The 16,072-nt window shown below is 39.0% G+C and overlaps 2 protein-coding genes across 2 annotated transcripts in view; one reads left to right on the top strand and one right to left on the bottom strand.

Annotated features, from left to right (window-relative positions):
- JAK1 (Janus kinase 1) overlaps positions 1–8,495 on the top strand; it is a 134,462-nt gene extending 125,967 nt beyond the window's left edge. Inside the window, exons 20-25 of the mRNA XM_054720877.1 lie at positions 2,232–2,424; positions 3,153–3,277; positions 3,616–3,788; positions 5,500–5,617; positions 6,174–6,284; positions 6,913–8,495. Of these exons, the coding sequence (XP_054576852.1) occupies positions 2,232–2,424; positions 3,153–3,277; positions 3,616–3,788; positions 5,500–5,617; positions 6,174–6,284; positions 6,913–7,023 (831 nt within the window). The 3' untranslated portion in view covers positions 7,024–8,495. The remainder of the gene's footprint in view (positions 1–2,231; positions 2,425–3,152; positions 3,278–3,615; positions 3,789–5,499; positions 5,618–6,173; positions 6,285–6,912) is intronic.
- A 34-nt stretch (positions 8,496–8,529) lies between these two features.
- RAVER2 (ribonucleoprotein, PTB binding 2) overlaps positions 8,530–16,072 on the bottom strand; it is an 89,783-nt gene continuing 82,240 nt past the window's right edge. The window contains exon 12 of the mRNA XM_054720878.1: positions 8,530–10,581. Coding sequence (XP_054576853.1) covers positions 10,435–10,581 — 147 coding nt within the window. The 3' untranslated portion in view covers positions 8,530–10,434. The remainder of the gene's footprint in view (positions 10,582–16,072) is intronic.

Below are 16,072 nucleotides of genomic sequence, written 5' to 3'. Positions count from 1 at the left end.
GGGTTATGTCGCTCATAGTGACAGCATGCACACGTGGCTGTGTGTGCACATAGGGCATCTTCTCCAAGGGGCAGAAGAGCATGCAAAGGGAGCAGTATGGGGGAGCAGGTACAGATATGGTGGAAATAGAAAAATCTCTGGGCATCTGAGGCTGCTTACTAGTAAATGAAGGGTGGATTTACTACAGAGAATGCCATAGCAGCTTTCCTTTGGACCTCAAATCAGTTTCCTAACTGATAGAGAAGATACTGGGACTTGCATCTTTATACAGATTTTTCTGTAGTTCAGTTAAGTAAACAAGACCGTGTCCTGCCTTGAATCTCTGTGATGTGCCAGGCATGCTGGGTATTTTACAAGCACAGAGTCCCTAGTTCTTCACAGTATCCCTGAGGGGTTATTACTGCTGTATACATTGAGCACCTCTGGACCAGCTCAAAGATTTGGTGACTGGGCGGGCCAGCATCACTATCAAGTGGCTAAGCTGGATCTACCCCCGCCACCCCCCCCCCCCCCCCCCGACCCCGTCTTCTAAAGACTACCATGCAAGGCTCTTTGAAATGACTCCATGGTGCCTCTCTTGTAGGGTGGGCCCTGGGCTGTCTAAGAATGCCGCAGTGGTCCTACTTGGCCAAAAATAACCTCCATTTCCTTTGGGTTACATTTCCATGGGAACTGGATTGATGTGTTGGTGCACTAGTCACCTGATGCTTGCCTTGTCTTAGCTCAGTAATAGGGGGAATGGCATGTGAGGAAGCGGCTGCAGTGATGGTAGAAGCCAGCAGGAACCAGCTACTGCAAGGTCAGGATGTGCTATGCACCCCTGGCCTTCACGGGAACAGCGTAGGGAGCAAGATTCATTTTTTTTAGTTGAAAAAAATTTGACATGTAACATTGTATAAATTAAAGGTATGTAGTGTGTGCTACATTGATACACTTATATATTGTAATATGGCTGCTTATATAGTGATGTTTATCACATTACATACTTATAATGCAGTATTATCTATGTTCAGTGTACTGTACATTAAATATTTTGGGCTATTTTAGTACCTGTTACAAGTCCATACCCTTAAATATCATCTGTCCTAAATCCCTGGTAACTACTATATAACTATGGTTTGTGTTTTTTAAAGAGGTTTGATTTTTTTGTTTGTTTGTTGTTTTTTTTGTCTTCCTCTAGTCTGACTTATCTCGCTTAGCATATTGTGCTCAAGGTTTGTTTATGTTATTGCAAGTGGCAGGGTATCCCCCTTGCTCGTGACTGAATACTATTCCATTGTATATATGCATTACTTCTTTTTTTTACCCATTCATCATGGGCATTTGTATTTTTTCTATATCTTGCCTGTTGTGAATAGTGCTGAGATAAACATAGAGTGCAAATATGTCATTGAACTCCTTTTTTCATTTCCTTTGGGTATTCTACAAGAAGTGCAATTGCTGGATCATATAGATCTATTTTTAATTTTTTGAGGAACCTTCAATATTGTTTTCTGTAGTAGTTGGACAAGTAAACATTCCCACCAATAGTGTGTAAGGGTTCCCTTTCACATCCTCACCAGCACCTGTTGTTTTATTTTCTTGATGATAGCCATTCTGATGTGAAGTGGTAGCTCTTTGTGGGTTTTATTTGCATCTCCCTGTGAAGTTAAACATCTTGTTGTGTGTCCTTTTTCTTTGGAAAATGTCTATAGTTTTTCTGCCCATTTTTTATTAAGTTGTTCAGGTTTTTTTTTTTATTAACTTATTTATGTTCTATATATTTTTTGGATATTAAACCCGTATCCAATATATGGCTGCAGAATGTTTCTCCCATTCTGTAGGCTGTCTTTCCATTTTGTTAATTTGTTTCTTGTGCTGTGCAGCAACTTTTGAGTTTGATATAGTCCCATATGTTCATTTTTTTTTCTTTTGGGCTTTTGGCATCATGTACAAAAAAATCATTTCCAGTCCCAATATTCCAATGAGCTGCTTCCCTATGTTTTCTTCTGGGAGTTTTATGGTTTCAGGTCTTATGTTTAAGTCTTTGATACGTTTTGAGTTAATTTTTGTGAGTGGTGTGAAGTAGGGTTCCAAATTTATTGTTCTACATGTGTTACTCCAGTTCTCCCAGCACCATTTGTTGAAGAGATAGCCTTTCCCCACTGGGAGTTCTTGAGTGCATCTTGCCTCAACTTCTGAGCATGTTCCTGCCAGCCCAGCCTAATCCAGCACATGCATCTTTCCTCCAGGGCCACTTTGGGAAGGTTGAGCTCTGCAGGTATGACCCTGAAGGGGACAATACAGGGGAGCAGGTGGCTGTCAAATCCCTGAAGCCTGAGAGTGGAGGGAACCACATAGCTGATCTGAAGAAGGAAATTGAAATCTTAAGGAACCTCTATCACGAGAACATTGTCAAGTACAAAGGCATCTGCACAGAAGATGGTATGTTGTGCAAAGTAGGGTTGGTTTTTAAAGACTAAGCGACTGTCTGGGGTCACAAGGCCAGTGCTGAGGCGGCAGCGCCCGCGGTTGTATGTGCGCTAGCTGGTGGCCCCCAGGAGCTGTAGGGCTTCGAAGTTGTAGGCACTGACGTCCCTCAGCAGCTGCAGAGCTCCAGGGAAGCCGCGCAGCCTCCCTGCCAGCCAGGGGATGGCTCCCGCATCACCTTTCCAGGCTGTTCACACACCCGCACTGGGGACTGACCTTCACCCGTCCACATACTGGCACTTGAGGCACACAGTGGTATGAAACTGGCACCCGCCCCTCGCTTCTCCTAGTCTTCTGATCCAACACTAGCCAGGGTAGTTCATTTTCTAGTTGTCTAAGGCAAGGTGGCAAATGGTGTTTACTAAGAAGTGTGTCTGTTTGCAAGCCAGTACTTTTAAAATTGCCAGTGAAATGATGTGGTTCATTTTTTCCCCCCATTTGCCTGGTGGTTTGTAGTGCACTCTATTATCTCAGTGAATGCTGATGGCTCTGGGGTGGGTACACGAGTGTTACTATCCTTGTCACTGCTGAGGGGCCAGAGGCTGTGGGGCTTCCGAGGTTGGGGGACTTGCCTGTGGTTCAGAGGTGATGCTGGCGGGTCTCCAGATCCTGTGCCCGTTACTCTCCCTCAGTTCCTTTCTTTGGTAACTTCGTACTGATGTTTTGTTTTGTTTTTAATACAGGAGGAAATGGTATTAAGCTCATCATGGAATTTCTGCCTTCTGGAAGCCTTAAGGAATATCTTCCAAAGAATAAGAACAAAATTAACCTCAAACAGCAGTTAAAATATGCCGTTCAGATTTGTAAGGTAAAGAAGAAGCATGTTAAAGATTACAGAAAGGGGCACTCATCCTGGGTGATTGGTTTGTAATTAGACTTTCCAGTAATTTCGCTGAGTTTATTTTGCTCTATGTGACTTGGATGAACCATTAGCTTCTACTGAGAAACTGACCTGATGGTTAAGTATAGCTGATTTACTGTGTGTTTCTTTGAATCAGGTTGGCCTTACTATTTTTGCATAAAGTAAAAACCCAAACAGTGATATGTGAATGAAATGACATTGCATTATTTTTTGCTATGAAATGATAGGAAATACAGTGTGAACTGACCTTCAGCAATGCCCTCTGCCTTTACTTCTCTCCCCAGGGGATGGACTATTTGGGGTCACGACAGTACGTTCACCGGGACTTAGCAGCAAGGAATGTCCTTGTTGAAAGTGAGCACCAAGTGAAAATTGGAGACTTCGGTTTAACTAAAGCAATTGAAACCGATAAGGAGTACTACACAGTCAAGGATGACCGGGACAGCCCTGTGTTCTGGTAACTACATCGAACAGACTTTGGTTTCGTCAGTATTTCATAGGGTTTCTGCTGTTTTGATAGGCCCTTTCTAGCTCTGTGAATGTCTCCCGTTCCTCTTACCTGAGTCGGCGTTAGAAAGGCCTTAGAACATTTGGAATTGTTTGATCTTTGCCCTCAGGAAACAGCTTTAGGCTCTTCCACTGAAAGCAACTCAGAAAAATGTCTGAGCTTCGTATGGCACCATCTTCCAAAGAATAGAGAAATCTAACCATCACCTCCGCATCTCCAGTTTCCCAGGAGAGGGCACTTATTTTTTTTAAATATGTTTTTATTGGTTTCAGAGAGGAGGGGAGAGGGGGAGAGATATAAACATCAATGATGAGAATCACTGATCAGCTGCCTCCTGCACGCCCCCTACTGGGGATCGAGCCCACAACCCAGGCATGTGCCCTGACCAGGAATCAAACCATGACCTCCTGGTTCAGTGGTCGGCAAACTCATTAGCCAACAGAGCGGCAAACAGCGGCTCGCGAGCCACCGCAGTTTGCTGACCACTGTCCTGGTTCATAGGTCGGCGCACAACCACTGAGCCATACCGGCCAAGCAAGAGGGCATTCATCTAATATGGTTCTTAAAACTATTAGCAGTTAGAGTAGGCAGCCTGGAGGTCATGTAGGAGAAGGGGGCAGGAATGAGGTGACAAAGTGGACATGGAACAGATTCAAGGAGACCCTGGACAGAGCAGAGCAAAATCCATGGGAAACGTGGGCATATTCTCATGAATCACCAGACTTCCCTGATTTCCACCTGTCAGCCCAGAACACTGTCCAGGAGAGAAGTTGTTAAATGTCCACTACACCCCCTCCCCCCTTGCATTAAACTAATGAGCACCTGGGAGGTACATCCTACACAGACACAGAGATCTCTCCCATCCGTGGAGACTAAACCTTCCTTTGTTCATTAATCAAACGTGTGTCAAGACACAAGCAGACCAAGTTTAGAGTTTAATGGGTGAGGCAACCAATTTTGTGGTACCATAAATTTAGGGGGTTTCAGGCTTGGTTTTCTGTAAGTCCTAAGAAACCTTAGAAGATTCCCGGGGGTTTGTAAAGATGGTCAGAAGAAGGCATGTGTGACTCACAAGAACGAGGCAAGAGCAGTGGTGTCCCAGGAACTGACATCAGCTTGGTGTGGCTGGTCTGCCTGGGGGGGACAGGGGCAGGGGTTCCCAAAAGTTTTGGGATACTGTTGGGTGGGGACTTCTGTTTTTCAAAGGTCACTGTGGAATGGAGGGGAGCCAGAGAGTCTGATTCAGAGAGAGCCAGGGATGGTGTGAACTAGGACAGTGACAATGGGATTTAGGAGAGGTGAGTAGGTATGAGAAGTATTTAGGAAATCAGATATGGGATGCCTCAGTTTCTGGCTTAGGCAATTGGCTATCATTCATCAAAACACTGACACTGGAAGAGGACTGGGCAGGGAGGTCACTGCTGATTTCATTCTGAACTTGTAGGCAGATCAGATCTGGGGCCTGTCCTGCCTCCACGTGAAGAGCACCAACTTACCTTGCTATCGTTTCGGAGGAAATACGTACTGAGATTAACATACTTTCATGTCTTAGAATATTAAATTCTAAGAAAAACCAAAGAGGTGATTTTTCTTATTCTGTGAGGTATTTGTTGGCATGGCCTTCGCAGGAAGTGAAGTTTCACGTTTTCCTTTCTTTTAGGTACGCCCCGGAATGTCTCATTCAGTGTAAATTTTATATCGCCTCTGACGTCTGGTCCTTCGGAGTGACTCTCCATGAGCTGCTTACTTACTGTGATTCAGATTCCAGTCCCATGGCCGTAAGTTGTACTCGTCTGTTCATTTGAGCCTAGCACCCAATTAAAATGTGTCCCGCCCTGGCCTGCACATGCTTTCAGGGTGCGTGAGGGAAGCACCCCTCTCCCCCCCACCCCCCCACTCAGAAAAGCAATGGAAAAAATATCCTCAGGTGAGGATTAACAACAACAAAAAATGTGTCCATCCTTCTGCTTTGTAAGTTTTGTTCTTGACACTTATGTGTGGCTCTCCCACATCCTGCTGTCCCAAGGAGCTCAAAGTTCTCTCAGATAACCCTGACTTTCCAGGGTCTCATCTGTGTGAAGGAGCACTGGGTAGGAGCTTTGTCTGAGCCTCACGCATCCCTAAATGAGGTCATTCTCACTGGGAAGGTTCCCTGTGGTGGGTTGAGTCTAATCATTGAGAGATGATAAGGATTTTGGACTTGCATTTAAAGTTACTAAGGATAAAAGCCTTTTTGATATTTTAATTTCCAGTTAATTCTAGAAATTCCACCTTAATTTGGTGTATAGAAATATGTGCAAACTAAAACACTTTATCTGGTTTTATTTTACATAGTTGTTCCTGAAAATGATAGGCCCCACTCACGGCCAGATGACGGTAACGAGACTTGTGAACACATTGAAAGAAGGAAAACGTTTGCCTTGTCCTCCTAACTGTCCAGATGAGGTATTTACGGGTCGGGCCCTTTACAGTTACACCACTCAAATCTTACTATGTTTTCACAGCTTGAATTTATCCAGCAAGGGATGGGGTGGGGAGAGCAGGAAGGAGTAGACAAATTTCAGATATTTGAGAAATCTTTGGGCCAGATGACAGCACAAATTATGTTCAAAGCAAGGATTCCCTCCAATAGTAGGCTCACCTCAGAAAGTACCATAGGAGCATGTTTTGGTATAGCCTTACTATGAAAAATACATATAATTACATTTTGTGTAGAAGTTTGTCCTACTTACTAATAGTATTTATGATATTCAGTTTTCTGTATTCTAAAGTGAATTGAGCCTTTAAGACTAATTCATACTATTCAGTACATCTTAGTCACAGAGTAAGGTACCCAGAGTCTAAACTGAGATAAAACTTCACCCTTAAATTGGTTTACCATAATGACCTGGATTTTTTTTTTAAGGTCATTTAACCCATGAGCTTCTCAAATGTTAAAATATTATTTATGAAATATAGTTGTGACATTTTCTATATTAAACATTCAAATACTCTTGTTACCTAGTCTTACTAAGGAAAGTCATTTACATTTCTATACTTTTTTTTTTACTGTTACTGTTTTTTCTTTTTACAGGTTTATCAACTTATGAGAAAATGCTGGGAATTCCAACCAAATAATCGGACAACCTTTCAGAACCTTATTGAAGGATTTGAGGCACTTTTAAGAAGCATGAATAACATTTAAATCTCACTGTTGTATCAAGTCCTCTTGCCCAACAAATACCCAAGCCATTTAAAAAAATTTTAATGGAAAAACTTTGTATTCTGTTTAAAAAGATACTTGGGTACGTAATTCACGTATAAGGCACACGCTGTGGTGCTTAATATGTGTAAGTACTTCCTGTTTATTTGTCACTGTTATTGGTGCCAAATTTAACGACAACCAGAATATTAGTAAGCACTCCTCCTTTTGGAACGATATACCACCATTTCATCTGGCTAGTGTACCATCACAGTTGTGTACCATAATAGGATTTTTTCAAAACAAAATCTCAAGATGATTGCTTTCTCCCAACTGCCAGTTGATGTAAATGTTTTTCTGGTGCATAAATCAAAAGATAAAAGGTAAATGGACTTAGTCAATACTTTAACATGCCCTAAAAATGTCATCTATATAGTGAAAGAGCAAGCATTCTTGAAATATTAGATACCAGTTAGTATACTATCATTTCTATACAAAGATGTGTGTATTCCTGTCATCAATAGGACTTAAACTTTGTTTTGTTTTTCCAGTAGCTTAGCTCCTGTCCCCTTGGGTGACCAGCGGTACCCTTTATTTTTTTTTTTTAGAAAACTGGTTGTACTCGGGGGGACTGCTATGGAATAGAGCCTTTGCTGCATGGTGTTAATTCTTGAGAACTAAGCCTGTGCCAGTGCTTTCCTAAAAAGTATACTTTTAAACAGATTTGATTCCAAGAACCTGGATGCTATTATACACGCTTTTAAGAAATGTCAATGTATATCCTTTTATAACTTGACCACTTTGGGGCAAGCTATTCCAGCACTGGTTTTGGATGTAACCAGTCAGAATATATACTACATTGCACTGTTCTTAGAGTGTTTCAGTACTTACCCTCCATCTATAACAGTCGATCACTATTTTGACCACGCCCTATGGCAGCAGTTTTCAACCTTTTTCATCTCATGGCACACCAAAAAAAAAAAAAAAAGTATAATTTTGATTCATTCACACCAGGTGGCTATTATTGTGTTAGCTGTAATTTTTTTTTTTTTTTTTTTTTTAACAACTTAAGGGAAAAGAGTGTGCCCCTGACTAGTCAGGTATTGCACGTTTTAACAATTCTGGTGGCACACTGGTTGAAAATCGCTGCCCACTGGCATAAGACTTGAAAGAAAAGAACCCGCTAGAAGCACTATGGAGTTCAGGATCCACTAGACAGTTTTGAGGTAGCTGGGTAATCAAAATGTCTAATCTCTGATTCAATGTGAACCATAAGATCTTTATGACCAAGAGTATGAAAAATGCTTTTTTTTTAATTTTTTACCTTTTGAGCCTGAAAAGAGAGAGTTCTGGATTGATCCATTTAAATTAGTTCAATGACCCTCCATCACCAAGATGTCTGTCTGTGTCAAACCTGTGGCCACTCTATATGCACTTTGTTTACTCTTTATACAAATAAATAATACGAGACTTCACATGCAAATGGCTTTTAATATTAAGACTCCATTTTCAAAGCATTTCAAACAATTTGTTTACTTAGAAAAATATATTACTAACAACACTTGATTTGTACTTATGTCTAATGTTAGTGGTGCATAAGCCAGGACAGAGGGCAGATCCACATGTGCTGTGTGACTTTTCATTTCGCAGCTCTGATTTAAAACTCACCATCTTCTGTCTGTACTATCACAGAGGTGTGACTAAGCACGGAAGCTTACGCAGGAGAAGTGCAGAGCATGGAGAACCCATTATTCGTCTGCTGAGTCATGCCTAGCCTGATCGTTATTCATAGGTAGTATCCTTGTATCCTTCTTAGACATTATCTTAGTTTAGCTTTCTAGCTGTCATTTTCCAAAAGAAGTTAATATATGCAATAAATTATACCAAGTAATGTTCTTTACAACATATGCACCAATTTTTTTAACTTCATAATTAAGACAGGATAGATACCTCATCATGGTCAAAAATAATAAGTCCCCCAAATTACAAGATATTTAACGATCTGAATTCAAAAAGACTAGGATCGTTGAGATACCTAAATTCCTTATCAATTACAGTCTCATAACAAGGAACAAACTTTGCTATTTCCAGATGGCAAAGGGTTTCTCATGCGTTTAATACCAATGTCAGAAGTTATATGCAATAAAAGAGTTTTATTTTCAGCCTAACACACTACAACAGAATAAGAGACAAAGTGAAGTAAAGCTTATTAGTTCAAAATGGTGGTAAATACTGTCACTCCATAAGACTCCTTCAGGAAGGACAGCATTGACTGCTCTACTGTCATACGGTGAAATAACGCATTTAATGATCCAAATCTGTCCTGTTCCGGTAATGATCTAATTACTAGTCGATATGTCATGGAATGAGACAGAAACCTAAGTTCCTTGCCACTTACAAAAGTCAGCTGCAAAAGTTAAAGTTCTTTCTTCAGGTGAAGTAAAAGGATTAGGGAATTAGTACTATTAGGTCAGGGATCAGCTAACTTTCTTGATGAAGGACCAAATGGTAAATATTTGAGACTTTGCAGGTCTCTGTCCAGCTACTCGGGACTGCCATTGTAGCACAAAAGTAACAGGGTGTGAGTAAGCATGGTTGTGTTCCAATAAAATTTTATGTATGGACACAATTTCATAAAATTTTCGTTATTCCTCCAACCATTTAAAAATGTAAACATCATTCTTAGCTTGTAGTCTGTACAAAACAGGTGGAGGACTAAAATTAATCCCAGGGTTTGGTTTGCCACCCCCTTAAGTAAGATTATCAAAGCTACTTTTCTTAAAATACCTTATTTTTTCACAAAAGGCATACATGGTTAATAACATATTAGAAGTAAGGAATCTGTGGGCGTGTATACCTGGACATCACTCTATGTGGGGGTTTTATATTATATTACATGGCTGGTGTGTGTGGCTAATAATTTAGTTTGCATGTATAGCATCTTTTTTCAATATTGCTGCATTTTGTACTTGTACTCCTGTAATTCTGTAATTCTAAAAGTCTATAAATAAGATTACTTCAAGGGAAGGTAAATAGAAATGCACATTGGCGTGTAAGAAACTCATTCTTCTAAGGCCCAGGAAACAAGACTGTTTCCCATTTATTGCTTCAAATTTTTATGTATGGTGTCAAAACTATTCCCAGTCCTAAAACAAGGAATATTGTTAATTTCTGCACTGGACTATAAGTTAATACCACATTGATTAAGATGCATCTACTTCTATTGGAAAATGTCCCTTCTTATTGCTACTTACTTTTTATTTGGCAATTCTGCCTGCTGCACAACACAATTCCTTCTGGGAAATTATAAACCCGTATTTAAAGGATATGGCTAGTATGAATGTAGTTAAGGCAGCGATGAATAGCAGAGATACTCAAAGAACCATAGGAGGTTATATAAGGAGAGAACTTAGCTCAGTACACACGCTTCTTTTTTAAGTAGGTCTCCATGTAATATGCTCCTGTGCCCTGAGAATGCTGGTCAACAAGTTCCACTGAACCACCTTCTTGGGCAGAGATGAGATAAGATGAGCCTCGCTTTTCATTTCTTAAAGATGACACCTATGAGAAAAAGAAATCATAACTAATGCTAAAATCTAAATTACAATTAGTTTGTTAAAGATGTGTATAAGAAAAGCCATTCTACTTCTGATTTGGTGTAAAAACAGAATAGCAGGATAAATAACAATCAAAATCACTTGTGCAAAATACAACCCAGTCTCTGAATGCCCTTTCTTCCCCAACCCCCACATTTTGGGGAAAGAAACAAAGACAGACATTGCAGTTGCTTCTGCTGATTACCTATGTCCACCCCTCTGAAGCAGAATATCAATACCTGATATCAGTATTCCTCTGAGGAAGGAGAGTGGCTAAGAAACTGAGCTGCATATCAAATTGGAGGTTACGTTTGTATAGCAAGCGAAGAACCTAGCAGATGTAAAAACTGGCAGAAGACGTCAGTGAAAATAATGAATTCTAAAAAGCAATGTGAATTCAAACTTTAGAAATTGTTAAGATGCAGATTTCCAGGCTGCAGCACAGAGATTCTGATGTAGAAGTGTTTATGATAAGGGAAAAATGTTCTTCACAAATAAACAATACAAGAAGTCAGTCTGTGCAACACAACCCTATGAGCTCCTAATTTTTCTTTACTACATGTGAAAATCATGTAGCTGTGACTCATAAGGAATACTTCCAGCAATGCAGGCGAGCCTTCTCACATTAAAATTACAACGGTCACAATTTTCAAAAGGAGGGTTAACTTCACAGGGGACAGATGATGGTTCTGTCACAACTCCTTGTAAAAAAAGAGCTCTCATTCATGTGAAGGAGAGAATACAGAAGAGTTGACCAACACAAAGATGACACAGGAGCCTACTGAGTGCCCTCCTTCCATGGCCTCACCAAATGCACAGCTGCACATTGGTAATTCCCTCTGAAAGAGACCCAGAAACTAGTTGAACTAGTACACATTGCACAAAGAGAAAATGCCCACATAGAAATGGGAAGGAAAGTCTTGAGAGACACTTGCCATAAACCCCAGCATAGCACCATACAATTGGGAGGGAACCCCAACTTCTAGTTCTGAGGAGTGAAGGTTTTGGATTTCACATCTAGTGCCTCAACTTTTAAGGCTTCCATTGGAGGGATGAGCTCCCAGAACATCCAGCTCTGAAAACCAGCAGGTGTCCACGAGAGCCATAAGAATATGGCAAACAAAGAAGCAACAGGTGTACGAACTCCTTCAGCTGTTTTTAGTCTGGATAACTTTATCTCTCCAATTCTGAAGGACAACTTTGCTGAGTACAGTATTCCATACAAATAGACATAAAAGTAACTGTACTTAAGACAAAATAAACTTTAAACCAAAGAATGCAATAAGAGAAAGGTAATTTGAGACCAATCATGAGGATGTAACAATTATAAATATTTATGAACCCAAAATAGGTGCACCTAATATATAACAAAAATATTAATCATTCTGAAGTGAGAAATCTGTAGCAACATAATAAGAGCAGGGAAGTGCATACTCCACTTTATACAGGAAGAAAATCATTAAGGAGACATTGGCCTTAAACCACACATTAAACCAGATGGACCTTACAGACATATACAGAATGTTCCATCCCAAAGCTACCAAATACACATTCTCAACACATGGAACATTCTCCAAGACAGATTGTATATTAAGCCACAAAACAAGTCTCAATAAATTTGAGATCAAAATCCAATCAAGCATCTTTTCATACTACAATGTTATGAGACTAGAAAACAGCTACAAGAAGAAAACTGGAAAATTCACAAATAAGGGAGATTAAACAACATGTTTCTGAAAAATGAATCAAAGAAGACATTTAAAAAAGAAGTAATCTTGAGAAAAGTGAAAAACAATTGATCAAAACTTGTGGAATGCAGTAAAAGCAGTTAAGGGACGTTTATAGTGATAAATGCCTACATGAAGAAAAAGAATGATCACAAACAACATAACACCTCAAGAAACTAGAAACATACTAAGCCCAAAGTGGGTCGAAAGGAGGAAATAACAAAAATCAAACAAATAAAATAGAAATTAAAAAGACAATAGAAAGAGGTAAATGAAACTAAGAGCTGGTTCTCTGAAAAGATAAACAAAATTGTGACAAAACTTTAGTTAGCCTCACCAAGTAAAGGAGGACTTCAAGTTGTGAATGAAAGCAGAGTCGTAACAACTTAAATCACAGAAATCGATCCGAGAGGTCACTAAGAATAATTATAGGCAAACAAATGGAATAATTTAGAAGAAATGGGTAAATTCATAGAAACATACAACTTAATATGATTGAATTATGAAGACACAGGAAATCTGAACAGACTGATTAGTAGTAAGAAGATTGAACCAGTAATCAAAAACCTCTTAAGAAACAAAATTCCAGGACCAGATGGCTTCACTGGTCAATTCTACCAAAAATTTAAAGAAGAATTAATACCAATCCTCCTCATTTTTTTCTAAAATATAGACAAGGAGGCAACACTTCAAAACTCACTTTACAAGGCTAGCATTACTCTGGTACCAAAACCAGACAAGGGCATTATAAGAAAATTACAGGCAAATATCCTTAATAAACACAGATGCAAAAGTCCTTAACAAAATATTACCAAACTAAATTCAACACTATATTAAAAGGATCATACAACATGATCACATTGGATTTATTCCAGGGGTACACGAATGGTTCAGGAGCTATAAATCAATGTGATATACCCCATTAATAAAGGATAAAAATCATGATCATCTCAAATCATCTGACAAAATTCAGTGTCCTTTCATGATAAATTCCCAACAAACTGGATATAGAGAAAGGTCATATATGACAAGCCCACAGATAACATAAGTTATCCAAATCCTAAAGGAAGTAACAGTGTCTATTTTCATATGACATGATATTATATGTTGATGCCTTAAAAGCGCCATGAAAAGACTGTTAGCTCTAATAAACAATTTCAGTAAAGTTACAAGATAAAAAAATCAGGTGCATTACTATAAACAATGAACTTTAAAAAGAAAATTTAAACAATTCTATATATATAATAGCATCAAAACTAATACAATTCCTCACAGGTGAGAAATCTATACACTGAAAACAGTAACATCGATGAAAGAAATTAAAGACACAATAAATGGCAAACTATTCCGTGTTCAGCCCTGGCCGGTGTGGCTTGGTTGGAGCATTGTCCCATAAGGTGGCAGTTCGATTCCCAGTGAGGGCACATACCCAAGTTGTGGGTTCAATTCCTGGTCAGGCGTGTGTAGGAGGCAACTGATTGATGTTTCCCTCTCTTTCTCCCTTCTTCTCTCTAAAATTAATTTTAAAATATTCAGTGTTCATTAATTGGAGGAATTACTATTAACATGTCCAAACTACCCATAGCAACCCCTATGAAATTTCAAAAGGCATTTTTTACAGCAGTGGAATAAATAGTCCTAAAATATGGAACCCCAAAAGACTCCAATCTTGAACAAAATCCAAAACCCATAGCTGAAGACATCACTCATTCTGATTTCAGACTATTACAAAGCAATAGTACTCAAAACAGTATGGGGTATTTGCATAAAAACACACAAAAACCAATGGAACAGAATAGAGAGAAACTAGAAATAACCATTGCATCTATACTCAATTTATGACAAAAGAGCCAAGAATATACAATAAGAAAAGGACAGTTTCTTCAATAAATGGTGGAAAAACTGGATAACCACATGCAAAAGAATTGGATTACTATCTTAGAACATACACAAAAATTAACTCAATTAATTAAAGACCTAAATGTAAGATCTTAAATCATAAAACTACTAGGAGAAAACCATACAACTACTAGACCAAAACTTGGTCTTGGCAATGATTTTTTTGGATTTGACACCAAAAGCATAGGCAACAGAAGCAAAAATACAGGTGAGATTACTTAAAATCAAATTAGCTTCTGCACAGCAAAGGGAGCCCATCAACAAAATGAAAAATCCACTTAAAGGCTGGGAGAAAATATAAAATATCTGCAAACCACAAATCCTATAAGGGGATAATACCCAGAAAATATAGGGAACATACATAACTCACACAACTCAATAGCAAAAAAAACAAATTAACCTGATTTTAAAAAGGGAAAAGGTCCTAAATATACATTTTTCCCAAAGATGACATACAAATGGCCAACAGGACTAAGTACATGAAAAGGACTCAGTGTCACTGATAATCAGGGTAATGCAAATCAAAATCACCTCACACCTGTTAGGAAGTCTATTATAAAAAAGACAAGAGATAAATGTTGGTGAGTACGGCATGAAAAAGAACCCTTGTACACTGTTGGTTAGAATGTAAACTTGTATAACCACTATAGACAACACTATGGAGATTCCTCAAGAAATTAAAAAATGAAACTACTACATGACCCAACAATCCCATACTGAGTATACTGTTTTCCTTTGAAAACAAAATCATTATCTTGAAGGGATATCTGTACCCCAACATTCATATCAATATTATTTACAGTAGCCAAGGTATGGAAACAACCTAAGTGCCCGTTGTCACGTAAATGGATAAAGAAAATATCATATACATACAAAGATACAGGAATATTGTTTTTTTTTTAATATATTTTATTGATTTTTTACAGAGAGGAAGAGAGAGGGATAGAGTTAGAAACATCGATGAGAGAGAAACATCGATCAGCTGCCTCCTGCACACCTCCCACTGGGAATGTGCCCGCAACCAAGGTACATGCCCTTGACCGGAATCAAACCTGGGACCCTTGAGTCCGCAGGCCGACGCTCTATCCACTGAGCCAAACCGGTTTCGGCAACAGGAATATTGTTTAATCTTCAAAAAGAAGGAAGTTTTGCACTTGAGACAACATAGATGAAATTTGAGGGAATTCAGTTAAGCCACACAGAGAAAAGACAGCACATAGTATCATCGCTTATGTGTAAAAGAAAAAGGAAAAGTCAACTTCATAGAAACAAGAGTAGAAAAGTGGTTGCCAAAGGCTGGGGGGTGAGGGAAAGAGGGAGAGGTTGGTAAAAGGGTATAAACTTTCAGCTATAGGATGAATAAGCTCTGAGGATCTCATGTATAGCCTGGTGACCACTGGTTATATAATTATATAATTAAAACGTGCTGAGTTCCCCCCACCCCCGCCCCAAAAAAGTATAGAAGGTGATAAGGAGACTTTTCATAAGGTATACATATATCAAATCATTATGTTGCACACTTTCAGTATCTTACAATTTTGTCAAATATACCTCAATAAAGCTGAGAAAACAGTAAAAACTTTTTTAAAAACGAGGGATGACAGATGACTGAAAGTAAGAAATCTATTTTGGTATAGTCTACTGTTGTGACAGTTGAATAAAATCCTTCTTCCCATAAAGGTTTGTAGGAATGTCTCACAAAAGGAAACCCAGATTAACAAAGAGTTTGGCTTTGATTCCTGTCTCAATTCTTTTCCTGGGAATAAAGTGTGTAAATATATCTGAGGTTTGCTCTGAAATAATGAGGAAAGGAGCAGGTGGGAGAATAGA

Source organism: Eptesicus fuscus, chromosome 9 (genome assembly GCF_027574615.1).
Source record: "Eptesicus fuscus isolate TK198812 chromosome 9, DD_ASM_mEF_20220401, whole genome shotgun sequence".
Classification (NCBI taxonomy): domain Eukaryota; kingdom Metazoa; phylum Chordata; class Mammalia; order Chiroptera; family Vespertilionidae; genus Eptesicus; species Eptesicus fuscus.
The sequence above is the reverse complement of the archived record's forward strand: the minus strand, read 5'-3'. Positions and strand labels throughout refer to the sequence as shown.